Source organism: Balaenoptera acutorostrata, chromosome 11 (assembly GCF_949987535.1).
Source record: "Balaenoptera acutorostrata chromosome 11, mBalAcu1.1, whole genome shotgun sequence".
Classification (NCBI taxonomy): Eukaryota; Metazoa; Chordata; class Mammalia; order Artiodactyla; family Balaenopteridae; genus Balaenoptera; species Balaenoptera acutorostrata.
In genome coordinates, this window is record NC_080074.1 from 17,947,457 (window position 1) to 17,966,620 (window position 19,164).

At 49.2% G+C, this 19,164-nt stretch overlaps 1 protein-coding gene across 4 annotated transcripts in view; it reads right to left on the bottom strand.

Annotated features, from left to right (window-relative positions):
- The window catches only part of CHST11 (carbohydrate sulfotransferase 11), a 281,187-nt gene that overhangs the window by 48,634 nt on the left and 213,389 nt on the right, over positions 1–19,164 (bottom strand). For 2 of the 4 annotated variants that reach the window (XM_057557416.1, XM_057557415.1), the window contains exon 3: positions 15,262–15,291. The exons of the other annotated variants lie outside the window; for them this stretch is intronic. In XM_057557416.1, coding sequence (XP_057413399.1) covers positions 15,262–15,291 — 30 coding nt within the window. The remainder of the gene's footprint in view (positions 1–15,261; positions 15,292–19,164) is intronic. 4 annotated transcript variants of the gene reach the window in all.

Genomic DNA, 19,164 nt, shown 5'->3' on the forward strand with positions numbered 1-19,164 from the left:
GAGAAGCAGGAGAGAAAACCAGGGGAGAGCAGTGTTCTAGAGTCCAACTCTCTGGGTTCAGATCCCAGCTCTGCCACTGATGAGCTGTGTGACCCTGGGCAAGTCACTAAACCTCTCTGTGCCATGGTTTCCTCATCTGTCAAGTGGGGATGACAACTACCCACCTACCTTAAGGGCCTGTCATGAGAACTCAGTGAGATAACGGGCATCCCATGCCTGCGAGAGTGCCTTTCCCATAGTAAGTGCTCATAAAGACTGGCTTAGAATAGCAGGAATGCTGCTAAGTGCAACTAATGCTGGCACAAGGGAGGGGCTCCCTGAACATTTCCTGATTCTGATTCTGGGCTATGATCCTTTATTAAGGCTGGTTTTACTGGCACCTACCACCAGCTCCAGAGAATCACCACAGCACAGTCTGGAGTCATGAATTTCAGGAGGAGCGACTGTGAAAGAGGTGCTGATTCTAAGACCTTGATCCTCTAAAAATGGTTTGGGGCAGTTAGAGAGTCTCTACCTTAGCTTTCCCAGCCTCCTGAATAAGTGAAAGTCCCTGTGGTAGGCAGAAGAATAGTCCCCTAAATGTCCACATCCTAATCCCTGGAACTTGTGACTATGTTTTGTTACCTGGCAAAGGGGGAAGAAATTAAGGTAGCTGGTGGAATTAAAGTTGCTACTCATCTGACTTTAAGGAGAGTGTCCTGGATTATCCAGGTGGGCCCAATATAATCACAAGGGTCCTTTAAATGGGGAAGAGGTAAGAGTCAATATCGAGTCAATATCAGAGTTATGCAATGTGGGAAAGGCTTGTTACTGGCTCTGAAGATGGCAGGGGGCCATGAGCCAAGGAATGCAGGGGGCCCTTAGAAGCTAAAATCCCCTCATTTTAGCCAGGTGAGACCCACATCAGACTTCTGACGTCCAGAATTGTAAGATGTAAATTTGTGTTGTTTTAAGTCACTAAGTTTGTAAGTAATCTGCTGTAGCAGCCATAGGAAATTAATACAGTCACAGACGTTTCCTTCTAGGCCTGTGAACCCCTAAAGGGCTCAGGAGCATCCAGAGACCACTCTTACCATCCCACCCCCTATTACACTTGGAGCGGTATTGTTTACATGTATTCACTCACCCTTTTAGCAGGTACCTTCTGAGAACTTGCCGTATGTCAGACCTGGCACTAGGTCCTGGGGACACAGCAGTGAACAGGACGGACAGGCCCCCTGCCCTCATGGAGCTCAAAGACAAGAGTGGACACTGATCTCTAACAGATATTTACAGAGGATGATCACAGAAACACTTTTATGGAGCCTAATATGTGCATGGCACTGTGCCAGCCCTTTCCATATATTAACTGGTTCAATCCTCACAAGCACTCATGAGGGAGGTACTGGGGCGCTGGTTATCACCCCCATTTTACAGATGAGGGAATTGAGGCACAGAGCTGGGCGGTGGTGGACCAGATTTGGAATCCAAGCAGTTTTATACACTCTTCTAGTTTGCATTTAAAACGACAGGGGATGGGGATCGTCCCAGAGAAGATGTAGGTATGACCGTGGTCCCCAAGATGTTCCTCTGGCCTAGAGAATGACAAGCCCCCATTTAGAGCAGGTGCCGGTGATTTTGAGAAGGTGGGAGTGCAAGTAAATGCTAAATAGTGTCCCAGAGCCCTTGGCACCCCCTGTGCAGAATAAGCACCACCAGATCCACTGGAGCCTGGGGCTGGGGCCGCACCTTTCTCCAGGCTTGGCAGGGACTCCACGCCTGAGCCCGAGCAGGGCAAGCCAGCCGACAGGCAACAGGCCTTTACTGACTGTTCATTCTCAGCGCACACAGGCTGTCCATTTAAACGCTGATCCAATATTACTGTCCATTGGGTAAGCTCATCGAGAATTCATAGGCTGACGCTCACTCAGCAAGAGACAGGCACGACACACATGAGCTCATTTATTCCAGCAACAGCCTGCAATCCCACACCCATTCATCCCTGCGCAATATTCCCCAAGGGGTGGAGGCAGCAACATGGCGAGGCTTCCTGCTGGGGGGAGGGGGAGGGGAGCCACAGGTGCCGCCGCAGAGTTGGGAGGGGCTGCTGTGTATGGAGGCTGCCCTGGGAGGCTGGAGGGGCGGCAGCACCCCTCGATGTGCCCCTCCAACACGCCGCTCCTTAACCTCTTGGGGCCTGAGTTTCCACATCCATAAAGTAAGGAACAATAATAGTACCTGCCGGGGTGGGGGGGAGGGGCGGGGGAGGGATAAATCGGAAGATTGGGCACTACTATATATAAAATACGTAACTAATGGGGACCTGCTATATAGCACAGGGAACTCTTCTCCATACTCTGTAATGACCTATATGGGAAAAAAATCTAAAAAAGAGTGGCTATACGTATATGTAGAGCTGATTCACTCTGCCGTACAGCAGAAAATAACACAACATTGTAAATCAACTCTACTCCAATAAAAGTTTTAAAAAAATAAAATAAAAATAAAACCATGTTTTGTGGATGCTAAAAAAAAAAAAGTACCTGCCTGATGGGATCAGGGAGGCTTACGTGAGACAATATGAAGTGTTTTCCTGGGCAGCTGGCTCCTAATGACCACAGACTCAGCGTGAGCTGCGTTTACGTCAGGAAGAGTCCTATTTAAATCCCCACGATGGTTCTGAGAGAAGCGACCGGTACTGTCTCTATTTTACAGATGAGGACTCTAAAGGCTCCCAGACGGCCCAGAACTCGCCCAGGGGCTGGCAAGCCAAGGGCCTGGGCAGGATTCACACCCAGGACTTAAGGCTGGGCTCTTCTCACAACTCTGCCTCTAGCTCAGATACTCCGAGCTTATACATGGTCTGGATTTGAACACTAGGCCTCCAGTGCTAGCCCACGGTCTTTGAAACCAAGGACTCTACGAGGGAGGTACTGCCATCATGCCCATTTTACAGATCGAGAAACTCAGGCACAGAGAGTTTGAGTGATGTGTCCCAGGTCACAGAGCTGGGTGGTAGTGGATTCAGATTTGGAACACAGGCAGCCTCTCTATCACTCTACTAGGCTGTATCTAAACTATATGCTGTGCTATCATACAGACTATGTACTAGGTAGCACTCCTCACCACCATCAAAGCTCACTTTTGGATGCCGCTCCAGGTCAAATATCAAAGAGTACCATGTCCGGCTGAGCTCAGGATCATTGTCACCACCATCTGCATTATTATCACCATCATCATCAAAGCAAACCCGATGCCTGACATTTATCAAGCACCTTTTCTATCTTCACGCACTTCACCATTCATCCCTCGGCCCCTCTGACTTCAGCACAGCCCAGACAGGGAGCAAAGGCAGGGAAGTTAGCCACCGTGTGCAGAGGGTGAAACTGCCCAAGGCCCAGAGTTATCCGGGAGCAGATGAGGCTTTGCACTCGGCTCTGCCACCTCCCAGGCTGGGGCCTTTCCCCCGGGGCCCCAAACTGCTCATCCTCTAGCATTTGTGGGCGAGGCAAGAGGAAGCGCCCCCCAAAAAGGAGGCTGCCTCGCAATGGGGACTTGGGTCAGTTTGCTCACAGGGATGGTGCTCCCCTGAGGGGCCCCTCTTTGAGCTCCTTCTTCGTGTGCTTGGTTTGACCTTTCAGAACGTATATAAACATCAGTGCGTGTGCACAGCCCCACGATACTGGACTGGGGACGGCCAAATCGCAATGTTCCAAGACATCCTTTGGGGGAGGCAGGGGGCCAAGGTGCTGCCCACCAGGCATCTTGTTGGCACATAACAGGTCGGGGAGACTTGGAAGCAGCTCTTTCTGCCCAGCTTCCCCAAACAGCACAGCGTCCTGACCCCAAGGAGAACCCGCTGCCAGAAGGACCACAAAGGGCCCACTCACGGCGGGCTGGCAAAAATGTACCCAACGTGTCTACCGTCCAGCCTCGCCCGCAGTTCCAACTGGGTTCTCCGGGCAGCCTCTGCTGAGGCAGAGGTGCGGGCGTGGAGGAAACCTGTTAGCCATCCCTGTGACGAGAGACCCCGCACTGCAGCATCAAGGGGAGGTGGGGAAGAATGGCCTTGAACAGGAAACAAATGCCCCCAGTGAGACTAGTCCTCAGGGAATCAGCCACATGGGACAAACTGAGACGTGGTCCAGAGGATGTCCTTCATCTGCAGGGCTCCCCAGGGAGGAGGTCACAGAACCAGGGGTCCACTTCGTCACATGCCCTTTACCTGCCATTAGACACCCTTGTGGAGTAAACCGCACAGAGCGTGGGTGCGGTTCTCTTATCCTCACGCACAATTGAACGGAAAAGTCCCTTTGCATCTGGCTATGTGCACCTGGAGGAGGTGTCTCCTACCTGGGTTTGCAGGTTTACCTGTAGAGCTCAGAGTGGGCAAGAGCAGGTGAACAGCCACGTTCGCAGGATGCTGTCTTAGCCCGGCTGATTTCCACCTGGGAGGGCTCCACCTCACAGATACGCACGCACCCACTGTCGTCTTGGCTAAAGAGTATGAGAAAGCCAGGCCGTGTCAAATGCCCACGCAGAATAAATGCGGCTTGGCCACGTCCTCCAATACCTGCTGGAATTCCGAGGGGGCCTGGGTTGGAAGTAACCACAGTCTGGCCTGTGTTTGAAAAGGCCGAGCGCCCAGAACAGCGCGGCCAGGCTGGTTGACAAGGCACAATTTGAGCTCCGTGGCTCCCGGGAGAACCTAAGAATGCCTTCTCCCTGGGTCCTCACAGCTCAGCCGCAGGAATGAAGGGCTAGGGTCCTTTAGCGAGCGCACTTTCTTATTTATCTTGGGGTCCTATAGCAGGAGGTAGGAAGGGAATCAGGGCATGCTTGCACAGAACAATAGAAGACTGTCCCCTAAAATAACAAACCCCTGCCCTCAGGGCTGATGAGAAGTACCCGGCCACGCTGCGCAGAGCTCAGATTCCCATCACCTCATAAAATGAGAGAAACGGCCCCCATCCATTCAGACCAGGAGAAAAGGCCATCTGTGCTGGTGAGGAGAGAGGAGAGGATTAAAGAATGATGACGTCAGATTAAAGAATGTACATGCAGTGTCAGAGGGACTGCGGAGGGCACCAGGCTCTGGCTAACCAGGATTCCTCTGGGCCACAAGTTCTGAGGATTAACAGCGGATCACTGTAGACTTGCCCAGCTATCTTCACACCAAAAACTTTTCCCCAGGCCTCCGGAATTCAGTGGCTCTGGGAGAAGGTGGCTGTGTGGGCTTTGGAACCAGACAGACCTGGATTTTTATCTCAGCTCCACTACCTTCTAGCTGTGTGACCTTGGACATGTTACCTAACCTCTCTGGGTCCTAATTTCCTCATCTGTGAAGAGGAAGTAGAGATAAGAGGTGAGGTTGGTGTGAGAGGCTTTATATCAGGCACACAGTAAATACACAATCAAAAGGTATCATCTGTTCCTTTTGCTTCTTACCTCAACCGGGAAGGTGAGTAAAAGAGGGGCTCTGAAAGCAGCCTCCAAATCCTAGTTTTACCTCTCAGCTGGCTGTGGACCTTGGGGGAAGCTGGGCTCCTCTGTGCCTCAGTCTCCTCCGGTGTAAAATGAGAGTAATAACAGTACTGACCTCAAAGAAACCAGATGAGACCATTTGTATAAAATGCTCACACAGTGCCTTATACAGAGTGAGCGCTTGATAAATAGAAGCTCTCGGTGTGACTTTTCCATCCTAACAACTCATTCCCGACCCCACCCAGCCCAACCTTCATTTACCCTCACACCCAATCAACACATTTCCAACGAGACTCAGCTTTCCCTGAGATATTCCTTTCCTACCTACGTCTGGTGCCCACCATCCTGTCCCTCCCATAAAGTTAACTTTTTGGGGTCAGAGAAAGCACCAGGTAGACCTGGTGAAACTTCAGGTAGACCACGCTGAAGTTTCAAGGAAGATTTTTCCATCTATGGTGGATTCTCATTTTTCCTTGTTGGAGAGAGACGGGGCAAACGGGTCAGATCCTGAGCCTAAGATGAACTCAGAACCAAGTGACGCAAGGTTTTCAACAAGGTTCTGCGTTTTAGTCGTTTCCTTTTAAAGTTGTTTCCAAAAGCATCCCTCATCTGCAAAGAGTCTGGATGCCAACTCGACTTTGCCCTCTGAAGTCCCTTTTAAATTCACCCTTGAAGGCACTGCTTAAAAAATGACACGTGGCTGAGAAGAGAATAAACTTCTTTCCACTTCCGCCACCGCCCTCCACCCCCAAATTTGGATTCAATTATAAACTGGCTGATGTTGTCCTTGGGTCCTTCCCAAGATTAACTGTAAAATCAACACTAAGGGCGTTAAAAAAAAAATGAGCCTGGCTGTTTATTTACAGAGGAAGAAAAGGGGAGATAATTTCTAATGCTGTTTTCTACTGTCTTCTTGTGACACCCTCGCCAGAAGCTTGAGGATAAATGTGCCAGCAAACAGATCAAAACTCCAGTGTAATTCCGCAACATCAACTTTCTACTTTTCTTAAAAGCGTTTGCAATTTATTTGGATATATAACCTATTCAAATGGTGTCTCGGTGGGGCAAGAAAATACTGGGACCACCTACGAAAGAAAGCTCATCCATAAACAAGTGAAAAAAATCAAATCCATTTGGAAACTTCAGGCACCGTTAGACAAGGAACATCTTTAAAAAGCATTTATGGGGCATCTCAGGAAATGTATGCAGTGGACAAGCTCAGCTTGGCATGAATACGGTTTTACTGAACACGACACGGCTGCTCCAGGGAAGATGTGAGAATATGATCTCCCTCCCCTGCAAATATTTTATAATTGCATCAGGATATTGAAATGGAAGCTTCCAATGAAGCACGAAGCTACATGATACATAAGGTGGCTCAATACAAAGCATGTACCGGACTATAGGCAGACTTTGCAAAGGAGGCACCAAGTGCTGAGTGGCCCAACTCTTAACCCGACCCACAATCCCACCCAGCCTTGCCCACGTCAACACAAAAGAGTGGAGTTTTAGGAGATGGGAAGGAGATTTTTAGAGTGGTTTACCGGAGAGAGACGTTGAAGAGCCAAAATCCCACCTGCAAACACACCCAAGTGAGAGGGCTGGGAGGTTTCCCCCTTCATCTTAAGTTGAGGGAGGGGGTCTTTGAAATCACCAAAGAACTTAATATATGTGCCTCCCCGCCACTTATGAGGTCCCATCTACCCAATGTCTGAGGCTCAAATCTGCCACTTCCTAGCAGCTTTGACAACAAATAATGCTTGCTGAACTGGAGAGCAGCCCACCCTCTCAGACTTCATCAGGGAAGAGATGCATGTGGCTTCCCGAGGACCAGATGGGGGTCCCACTCAAGGAGGGCCCTCAAGGCTCATCCCTTGCATGGTACCCATACCACGCATGGGCCACCTGCATGGTAACTATGGAATTCCCCATCCTGAGAAACGAGGTGGCAGCAACAAACTGGAATAGAGCCTCGTTATGGAAAATGAAGGTGAGAGATCCTTAGGGACAGAGAAGTCTCCAAACAACCCACGAAAGAGAGACCCTGCTGGAAGCATCTGCTGGGTCTAGAGAGAGACAAGGCCAACTCAAGACTGCGTAATTCGTGCAAGAATCTTCTTGCATCTTTCCCACTCCTCCCGCCCCCCTCACTTAAAAGCTCCAAGGCAGAGACAGAGCAGAACCTGACCCAGCTGTTCCCCAGCTGCAGGAGCAGGCCAGCTGAGTGGGAGGGAGAGGGCTCGACTTTAAATGAAAAATCGAAAACTCGCTTTTTTGAAATAAAATTCGCATGCCATACAACTCGCCCATTTCAAGTGTCCTGTTCAATGGGTTTCAATATTCACAGAGTTGGACATCCATCATCACGATTCATTTTAGGACCTTTTCATTACCTCAAAAAGAAACCCCGTACTTATCAGCGCTCTCCTTAGCTATCACCCTCCAGCCCCTGGCCCCCCCCCCCCCCACCAGCCCTAAGCAATCATTAAACTACCTTCTGCCTCTATGTATTTGCCGATTCTGGACATTTCACACAAATGGAATCATACAGTATGTGGTTCTCTGTGACTGGCTTCTAAATGAAAGAACCATACACGCTGACCAGACATCCCAGCCCTGCAACTTTCTGGGTTCTTCGACAGCCCCTTCCTCCGAGGGAAGTGGTAAGGATTAAATGAGATGTGCCCAGTTAAACACTTTGTTTGAACCAATTCACTCAGCCTCCCCAGCTCTGCCCTGAACTGGCAGAGAAACAAATCTCCCAGCATGCCTGGCAGTGGCAGTGTCACGATTCAGATAACATCTGAAAACCTCTATGGGGGCGGTGCCTGTCTCCTTCGCTTTCCCGTCCCCAAAGGCGCGTGGCGTGAGCCGGGCATATCTCAGAGACTCAGCAAACATTCATTTGTTGGCTGATGACAGAGGGAAGCAGAGAGTATGCCGTGGAGCCCACGGGGGCGCGTGGCGGGTCTGTGGGCAGCGCAGCTCACGGGCTCCCCACACACGGACTTGGGCTTGGGACGGCCAGGAGGCAGTGCCAGGTGGCAGACAAACTCTGCTGCTTTCTGCTTACGTTTTATGCATTTCTTCGTTTTTCAGTTTCTTTGTCACTGACACCTGCTGCTCTGTATTGTTCTGGAGGCAAAATGTAAGGCAGAAAATATCTGGGATGCATTGTTTCTCCCCATCCTAGCTGCTCTGTTGGGACGTGCCTTGTCCCTGGACCAGGACCGCCATCCCCACTCCATCCTGGTGACCTTTCTCTTTCCCTATATTCATGACTCTTGTCATCTCCTCCCCTATGGCCAGAGGCCATGAAACTATGAAGGTGAAAATGACACAATCTTTTCAACTGTTGTGCCCCAGGGAGACCCCAGGGGGCCCCGATGCAGGTAACATGGGATCTTTACACCAGAGCCTTCCGGAGATGGGGAAGCTCGTCTTTATGACGCAGGAGTGAGAGTGGATCCATCCCAAAAGTTACAGATGTTATTTCAAAGGAGGATCTTTAAATGGCAGAGAGAGTGGTTTTCCAGGGAGAGCCCAGCCTGGCTTCTGTGTGGTCCCAGAGGACAGCACGGGGTGGTGTGGGCTGGATGGGGTACGGGGGAAGATGCAGCCTTGGGGGATAGAGTGCGTGACAAGCTTTGTCAGCCACTGTGCCCGCATCCTCCTGCGGATCTTAGCTCCTCCTCTCAAGGATTCTGCCGGAGAGGCGATATCCCCTTGTTACAAAAGAAACATGGGCCAGGGAGCTGGTCCGACATCACACAGAGAGAGGGGCACAGCGGGTCCTGACGCTCCTGCTGGGGCAGCTGGCGAGTACGCCATGCCCGCTCTCAGCTCGTTCCACTGCCTCTCGACCCCTGGGAAGTAGGTGTGACCTACCCCAGTCCCCAGGTGAGGGATCAGGCTCTGTGAGATGGAGGATTCTGACCCAGGTCACTCAGCCAGTCAGCGGGAGTTCAAATGCAAGTCTGTCCCTGCAAAGCCGGTGGACTCGCCCAGCCTGACTACCCGTGGACGCTGGTCAGGGGCAGGCTGGGCTCTGCGGATGCCCCTGCTGAGTGCCCGTCTGAAAATGGCCTGGGAGTCTCCACAGTGAAGGGGGGCACCGTGCACAAAATGGAAAAAGTAAGGATGTTCCTGTGTGGCTATAAGTGTATGTGTGTGCACGCATGTGCATATTTATAACGGTGTCTGTTTATGTCGTTTCTGTGTCCGTGGATGCATGAATGGGTCTGTATCTGTGTGTCACTGTGTACATGTGTGTTTGTATCTATAGATACATATTTGTGAGTATTACTGTGTGTTCATGTCTGTGTGTACGAATGTGTGTTTGTGTGTGTATAGAGCGTGTATGTGTCTGGGTGCATGTGTGTATGTGTTGGTGTGTGCTTGTATGTTGTTGCGTGTGTATCTGCGTGACTGTGTATATGGGGTGTGCGAGTGTGTAAATAACCCCATGCATGTCAGGAGAGACTTAGGAGATTGGGTCCCCTCTACAGCAGAAAGTTATTCATTTTGTTCAGTTAATAGGAAACAAAGGAATCTTTTCTTAAAGTTCGACTCTGGGGCCCCAGAATGTAAACTTTATGTAACTACGTTTACAGTCTCTGAGGGAAGAATGTGCCTTTTGAAGATCGAGCCTGAGAAAACTTAGAATTCACTGCTGAGTTTCAAACTTTTCTGACTACTCCACAGTGAGAAATAAAGTATGTCATTGCATATATATGGGATATATGTACATGCATGTATATATTTTTCTTAAAACAATACTGACCCTTACCATGTGTAATGCACTCTGATATTTTAAATTCTTTTCTATTTCATTTTTTTAAACGCCAGCTAAACTGATGTCGCAACCCACTAATGGGACATAACCTGCAGTTTGAAAAACACTGGTCTACAGTGATTCCTCCCCCAGCTCTATATAAAGCAATTTCATCCATCCATTTACCAAACATAGAGCGGTTTCTATGTGCCAACTACTTGTCTAGGTTCTTGGGAAACAAGTTTCCTGCCCTCCTGGCACTTTCATTCTAAAGGAGAAAATAAACCACAAACCCCAAAACACTTAAGATAATGTCAAGTGGCGACAATATCTCTGAAGGTAATTCAGTGGCTGCTCAGAGAGGACTTCCCGGAGGAGGTGACCTGAGTGATGAAAAGGAGCTGGCCATGGCAAGAGGCAGGGGAGAAAGGCTATCCTGTATTTTGTCTCCAGTCTCCACTGTCAAAGGTTAGAAACTGACCTTGATTCAGACACCAGTCACGATTCTGTCTGTCGCTCCCCAGCCCTGCTCTCCCCTCGTCTTTCAGCTGCATGTTGCCCCAAGTACTCCACATAAAAATTTGGCAGCCCTACACTGGCTCATAGTCATTCTTTCCCTGGAACATTTCAAAATAACATTTGGATTCCATATATATGTTTTAGCATACGGTATTTGTTTTTCTCTTTCTGACTTACACACAGACGTAGAGCATGGACTTGAGGACACGGGGAGGGGGAAGGGTAACTGGGACGAAGTGAGAGAGTGGCACGGACATATATACACTACCAAATGTAAAACAGATAGCTAGTGGGAAGCAGCCGCATAGCACAGGGAGATCAGCTCGGCGCTTTGTGACCACGTAGAGGGGTGGGATAGGGAGGGTGGGAGGGAGATACAAGAGGGAGGAGATATGGGGATATATGTATATGTATAGCTGATTCACTTTGTTATACAGCAAAACTAACACACCATTGTAAAGCAATTATGCTCCAATAAAGATGTTAAAAAAAAAAAAAGTTTGGTCTCATTAATTCTGTTATTAAGACAAACTCCCTGAAGACGCAGTCAGTCTTGTGGAGGGTGGTTCGATTGTTCAATAAGGCTCAGAAATGAAGGGGCAGAAGGCCAGGCAATGGGGCTCAGAGAACACGTGTAGGAAAGCTCACGTAAAAAGCAGCAAAGATGGTGGGCAAGCCTCCCCCTCGAGGCTGGCATTGCTTCTCCAGGGCTGTCTGCGTGGCCAGCTCCCTCTCTGCCTGGTCAGCTCCCTCTCTGCCTTAGATTCTTGCTTAAATGCCATCTATTCAGCAAGCCTTCCCTGCCCACACTATTTAAACTGCAGCCCTCCCTCCTGACTTACCTATTTGACTTGTTTATCTGGTTATCTGGCTCCTCATCTAGAATGTTAATTCTACAAGGGCCACTTTTATTCCCTAGCTAGTACACAACTGGTGCTCAAAATAAATTAGCTGTTGCATGGGTCAATGAATAACACTCCCATTTACTGAGCACCTGCTATGCTCTGGGCTCTGTACCAACATGGTCTCTAGTGCTCTCAGAAATTGTGCAAGGTGTGTATTATCATTCCCATTTTAGAGATGTAAGATGAAGGCTCAGAGAGACGTAATAAATGCAGTGAGTAAGTGATAGATTTGGAGCTGAAACCTGGGTCTCCCTGACTTCAAACCCACCATGATGCTTTCACTCACAAAAGAAGAATGTTGCATACTAAGCGAAGTAAGTCAGAAAGAGAAAGACAAATACCATAGGATATCACTTATATGTGGAATCTAAACTACAACACAAATGAACATATCTACAAAACAAAAACAGACTCACAGACATAGAGAACAGACTTGTGGTTGCCAAGGGGGAGGTGAGAGGGGGAAGGGAAGGACTGCAAGTTTGGGACTAGCAGAGGCAAACTATTATCTATAGGATGGATAGATACCAAGGTCCTACTGTAGAGCACAGGGAATTATATTCAGTATCCTGTGATAAACCATAATGGAAAAGAATATGAACAAGAATACATATATGTATAACTGAGTCACTTTGTTCCACAGCAGAAGTTAACACAACATTGTAGACCAACAATACTTCAATAAAATTAAAAAAAAAATAAGAATGTTGCATAAACCAGATGACCCAAACCAAGATCCTTCCAAAAGTAAGCTCCGTGGGCACAGAGCGCTGTTCTTTGTTTTGCCTAAAAAGGGCGTGTTGTTCATCAGCAGCAGAGATGCTTCTCTGACAAACAGCTGGGTCAGCCCCTCCGAGTAGGAGGGCAGTTTCATGGTGTAGTTTTATTTATAAGCAGTTTCCATGCGTTTTGTTTTCCAACACACTGGGGCACATGGAACATAAACAGGCAGAAACTCTCATGCACTGAATACCCCCTACCAGGTGCCCTGCGGTTGAAGCTGGGCGTGCAGCTCTGCGTGCCTCTCGGGGTGGTCCTAGGGGACAAGGGGGCCCTGGGAGGGGACACAACAACCTTCCATTTCCCTCTGTACCTCAGGAACAAACAGCCAAGGTCGAATTAACCAGGGGAGACCTCCGAAGGCTGGCGTTCTGGGACACCAACAGAGTGGTTTTGCTTGGGGACAGCAGCTGCTTCAAATTAGAAGCTACTCTAAACAGAGAGCAGATTCACAAGGTTTTTCTGCCCTGGAGAGAGACCAAGAGAGACTCGGGCCACAGCCTTCATCTTCAGACTCTTTGGCGCAAAAGCTTCCAGTGGAGGGGTCAAGAAAGGAAAGGCCAGAAGCGGTGACAGCTGAGGCAGAAGGTCCCAACGACCCCCCTTCCCTGACCAGCAGCAATTCCCAGAATGCTTGGGCAGAACCTGAGCACCCAAGGTGAGGGCAGTCAAGCCCAGCACAAAGGGATCATCTCTGCAGGGGAAGCCGCCTCCATCTGATCACCTGCTCCCTCTCCCCACGGTCCCAGCCACCCCATCAGCTTGGTCAGGGGTTCAATTCCTGCCAGGAGACCTTATCCCTGGCTTTCCTGATGTCTGAGCTTGGAGCCAGGAAGTAAGGGTTAGGCCCTGGGGAAGGGACCCAAGCAGGGGTAGGGTAGTTCCCCAGGCTGGTGGAGCAGTGAGGGCAGGCAGGAGATTTTGCCTCAGAGGACACAGAAATGATGGGCTCCCAACTGTTTCTCAAACTGTTCAGTTCTCATGGCCTGTACCAGGAGGGGTGTGCACTGCCTCACCTCTACATTTTTAGTTCAACAAAACTTTGAGTTCCCACTTGGTGCCAGGCGCTGGGTCAGGCCCTGGACATGCAGCCCATTGACCAACCTGAGTGTCTGCTATGAATTAGGCCCCGAAGATCCACGATAAGAACGCAGCAGTAACTAAAAGCTAATGAGCCAGGCACTGTCCTAAATGCTTTTCACATGTTAACTCATTAATCCTCAAAGCAACACAAGTGATTCCTCAGAAGCTAACCACGAGTGTATCTGGGGAAGCAAGACAAAGGCCAGTTGGGCGTGTGCCTGGCGTGTTTGAGGAAGCACACAGGGAGCCTGGAAGGAACGGGGTGGTGAGCGCCAGGCCTCCCAGGCCTCGGGGAGGACCTGGGCCTTCACAGTGAGGCGGAGGTGTGAGTGCAGGAGTGACGTGATCTGACTTACGTTCTAGAACAGCTCCGGCTAGAGCATTAGAATGTTCTTTGGTGGGGAAAAGGTTGGAAGCAAGGATAGTCCAGGCGAGACTGTAGGAAAGAGACGGCACTGTCTGACAGCCACTGCCTTCCTGGTCTGTTTTGAAGGCAGAGCTGAGAGCAACTGTGTCTTGGCTGAATGTGTGGCATGAAAAAAGAGGGTGTCCACATGGGCTCTGAGGATTCTGCCCTGAGCAGCTGGAAGGAGGGGGCTACCAGGCGCCGAGGTGGGAGGTGTGAGCTGAGCGGCTTTCGGCAGCTCCTGGCATGTTAAATGTGCAATGTCCCATGAAGACATCCAAGAAGCAGATGGGGAGACAAGACTGGAGCCCAGGGGGCCCATGTGTCAGCCAAATAATGCTCTGAACAGGAACTACCGATGCTTCATTCAACAAATACCCTATTGTGCACCTACTATGGGCTGGCACTGTTGCAGTGAATGCAGCCAGGAACAAAAAGACAGCCCCAGCCCTGCGAGTTTCCAAGAACCAGCAGGCACGGGAGGGCACGTTGACAAGGGAAGACACCGAGAGAGCCTGAGCGACCAGGAGATCAGCCCTGACCACCCACCTGCTGAGCCCCCCAGGCGCCCCGGGGCCCAGGCCCCTCCCTGGGGGCAGCGCCCAGCCGCTGCTAGTACACAAGGAGGAGGTGGACGCCAGGCTCGCGTTCCATCTGAACGGTGTCCAATCTGCTGGAATCCATTATCGACTCTCAGTGACCCGCTGTCTGCCCTTGGAAAGATATCTAAACTGCACTGTCTGAGCCAACGCCAGCGAGGACGGATAGCAGGGGACCAGTTAATGTTTCCAACATGTTTTAAGACACTGCTGGGGGCAGGGACGATTTGGAGGAGGAGCTGAGGGAGAAGGGGAGGGAGATGACCCGCTGCAGTGGGCTGGAGGGCATTCGACCTGCTGGCACGAAGGGCTGTCTGAGCCCTTCCCGAAGCTTCCTGATGGACCCTGAGGAATCACCTGGGCTCAGTTCTCCAACACCCATCCCACAGGTCTGCAGCTTCGTGTCTGTGTTCAGAGCTCAGGTTCAGGGCCCCCTGGGTTTCTGACCTCGCTAGCTGCGTGACTTTGGGCAAAGGACTCAACCTCTGTGTGCCTCAGTTTCCACCTCTATAAATCAGGACTGCTGTGAACTCTCACAGAATTGCTGAGAGGATTCAGTGAAATAGTACAGAGCATGATCTAGAACAATGTCTGTCACAGAGTGAAGCACTCCCCAACTGTTAGCAATTATTATTTACCGAGCGCCTAGAAGGTGCTGGCATTAGGGTGTCTTTGAAGTGGGCCACAGACAACTTGTAAATGGCAGGCAAAGGAGACGCTATCGTGACTTACCCAAGGTGGAGAAACTCTCTCCAAGGATCTCTGAAAATGGAAGAGAGAAGAATTTCTCAGCCTGCTTGTCGAACGAATGAAAGGTGGACGTTTTAGAACCCACGGTGAGCTTGGCACCCACGTGACCATGTGCTTGCTGCAGCACATGAACCTGTGAGTCCTGCCCGCCCCAGCCCAGCCTGGCTACCAGGAGTGAGCGTCTGCTGAGTCCACCCTGATCCAACCCCGGGAGACGTCGGCCTGGAGAAACACTGGAGCCCAGGGCTGGGGGAGGGAACCATAGAACAGTCTGTGGCCAGGGTCACATGGCTGTGCCCCTGCCATGTCCCAGCACCGCAGTGGGCGTCAGGCTCCACCTTCCCTGCCCACTCTCACCATAACTGAACATGCAGACCGGGCTTGGGGTGGCCCAGGTCCCGGCTTCCTGTCTAATTTCCTGCTCCATCCCTGACTTTCCATCCTGAAGTCTCACCTGGAGGGACCTCGCCGGTCTCTCAAAATGCTGACCATTCCTGAATGCTGCACCTTGAGCCTCTGCCAAACTCCTGCATGATAGGGAGCTCCGTTCACCCAGGTAGCTCAGCCCACCATCCCAGCTTTAATCATCACCAGACCCCTCTTATTCTACAAGGACAGCCCACCCACGGTGTGCCTGAGGGGCACGCTTCACAGAAAGTGGCAGTCTTCTGGTTTCAACCTCAGTGATTTGTTTTTGCCTGGTTTTCAAGAATGTTGGGGAGGAAAATGTCTTATTATAGGAAAAGAAGATTTTCAGACACATCAGAAGAAATGATCCCATCACTTGAATGGAGAGAATTGGAGGTGGTAGAAGCAGCAGAGGACTTGTGAGCAGAAAGATCTGAGTTTGGATTCACTTGGTAGTAGGTCAACCTTGGATTCGGCCTTTGAGAATCAGCTTCTCCATGTGTCAAATGGAGTCGTTATAAAGATGAAATGAGACCACACGTGTAACGAACGTGTAATGGGACTAGACTATGGAAGGCACTTAGCATTATTATTACTATTGTTGTTGTTGTTCTTGTTACATTTTGCCTGGCCAGTTCCTCTGACTCTTCCTTTTTGAATCTTATGACTGCTTACCCCCTTAATCTTTTTGCTATGCCATTTTCCCTAAAAGCTGCTATAATGGGGGGAAAACTTTCTCTCTCTGGAATATGGGGCCATATCCCAATAATGTCTGGCCCAGCGTGGGTATGGAATAAAGGTTTTGAAAATGAAATCAATAGCATAATCATATATATATGAATTATGATATATAATTAATTATATACAATAATATATTGCCAGGTGCCAGGTACTAATTGTGCTAATTGCTTTGCATACATTATTTTCATGTAACCCTCTCCATCTTACATGAGTTAATTATTAGCATTTTCCCCATTTTACAGATGAGGAAAATTAGGTACTGGGTTAACTTGCCCAAAGTTACATAACCAGTAAGATGCAGGGGGAGGGATTTGAACCTAGATGATCTGACTTTGTTAATTGCCCTTTTGACCACCACATGGCCTCATGAATATATAATTTTCAGTGAAAATGTAGGAGCGGGAAAACAACCTCACTGATGTTTAATCTGATAGTGCTAGAGTTGAGTCATCAATTATGTGTGATGGGATAAAAATGAATAATAAATTCCAGAAGTTATGTGGGGACAGCTGTAAGAAAGATGGGCATTGCAGCAAGACTATTCCTGGTTCTAAGTGAGACCAAGAGGCAATCTGGGAAGGGCTGCAATAGAAGATGAAATTATAGAGGGTTCCCAGTGAGGCTTCTCACCTCACCACTCAGTAAGCTGGGGACACCATTATTTCCTGCCCCCACTGAGCAATGTTTTGCAGTCCCTGGAAGTAGAGAACTAAAATCCTTTTTCCAAGTCACTGAAGAGATCTAACTGGAAGCAGATAACAGGGCTCCGGTTACTCTGCTTATTTTACACATGAGAAAACTTGAGGCCCAGGGAAGTGAAACAGCTTGTCTGAGGTCCCCCAGTAGATAAGAAGAAGCCACGTGTTAGTGATCAACCTCATTCATTCATTCATCCAACAGACACGTAATGAACACCGACTATCTGAAATTTACCGGGAGGCAAGCACCATGTTCTCCATGACTCAACAATCCAGACCAGCGCCGTCCCACAGAGACGTAATGCAAGCCACGCTTGTACTTTACAGTGTTCTAGCAGCTACATCAAAAGAGTAAAAAGGAACAGGTGAAATCAACCATTTATTTAACTCAGTAGATCCAAAATATAATGGCTGTAATATGTCATTAATATTTGACAAATATTAACGAGGGATTTTCCTTTTTGAGGGTACCAAGTCTTTGAAATTCAGTGTGTATTTTACACTTACAGCACATCTCACTTTGGACCGACCACAGTGAGCTTCTGAAATGCAGCCTGGTCATTTACGGCGCCTAATAGGGATTGACCAGATAGCAAGTGAGGACTCTTCTCTAATTCATAAGGACTAGGACGAGCTTGATCTGAATTAGCAAAATCTGAATTAAAGACAACATTTGATAACATTCGGTAGAATTACTGTGAAAAACAGAGTAAACGCAAAAGAGTGCTTGCTTTAGATAAGATGTCCTGATTAAAAACAGTCATTGGCACACACTACGTTAAACTCTTTAAAAGCTAATTAATTTTCTTAAGATTAAACAAACCTTCAATCATGTCTCCGGCACTAATTTGCTCAACAGAAAACTTCCTTAACAAATAATGGACAGTTGGGTGGCAGTGGTACCTGTGCTGAACTGGTAAGTGCAGCAATGAAGGAGCTGGGAGACATTCATTAAAAGCTTTAATCAAGCACCTTCTGTATGCCAGACATGGCCCTCAGCCCTGAGGCTACAGAGGTGAATGAGGATGGGTCATGCTCTGGAAGAGTTTGCACAGTAGCTGGCAAGATAAGATGGGTAATGATGTGCAAAGCTCTATGGGAACATAGGAGGGAAAAGATCAGTTCTGCCTCAGAGCACTGGGAAAGCTCCTCAGACAGGAACTGAGCTGAGCCTCAAGTGACCACAAAGTGTTTAACAGGTGGAGACCAGGAACCTTGGCAGAGGGAGAGAGAACACTGTCACGAGTGTTCGGAGAACTGTGGGCGAGGAGACTGGATGCCTGGGGTGGAGAAGGTGGAAAGGATGCTGGGGAAAGGGGCTGGAGCTGGGATGGAGAAATGCCTCAAAGGCCAGGCTAAGGCATTTGGATTCGGTCTAGCAGGTAACAGGAGCCATAACTGTAGTTACAGGGTTGCACATAGCAGGGCTTCAGTCAATGATGGATGAATAAATGGGTTGATAAATGATTGTAGGAAATGAACGGCAGTCTTAAAAGGGGGTGGGGTGGGTATTGAAGCGGGAAGCCAGTGAGGTCGAGGGGCAGCTGTCCAGCTGAGAGGCGGGTAATGAGACTTGGACCAAGTGCTGACAGCAGATGGGAGATGAAGCACAGATGTTTTCAAATGACCCAGAGGAAGAAAATCCAGAGTTGGTGAAACTGCTGTAGGGAGTCACCCTTCACTTGGCTAAAGCCAATATGCGATGTTGTTGTGCTAGAGGCTGAAAAGTCCCAGGGAAAAGAGAAGAGGCTCACGAAGCCAGAATGTCTAAGTGCCCCGCGGAAGGAAGATGCTGAATCCTGGGATTTGCAAAGCATTCCTCTTCGTGGGCAGGCTGATGACACTTCTGCGCCAGCTCCTCAGTTTTTTCCTTATTTTACAATTTTTTTCAATAGAGAGGTCATTCATTTGGTAAGAAATGCAACACATCTGCCAAATCAAGTGGCTGGGAGGATACAGGGAAACAGGAGCCCTCGCCCACTGCTGGTGGGTGTCTTGACACACAGACTGCAGGGAAACTCTTGCACTTGTGCATCTG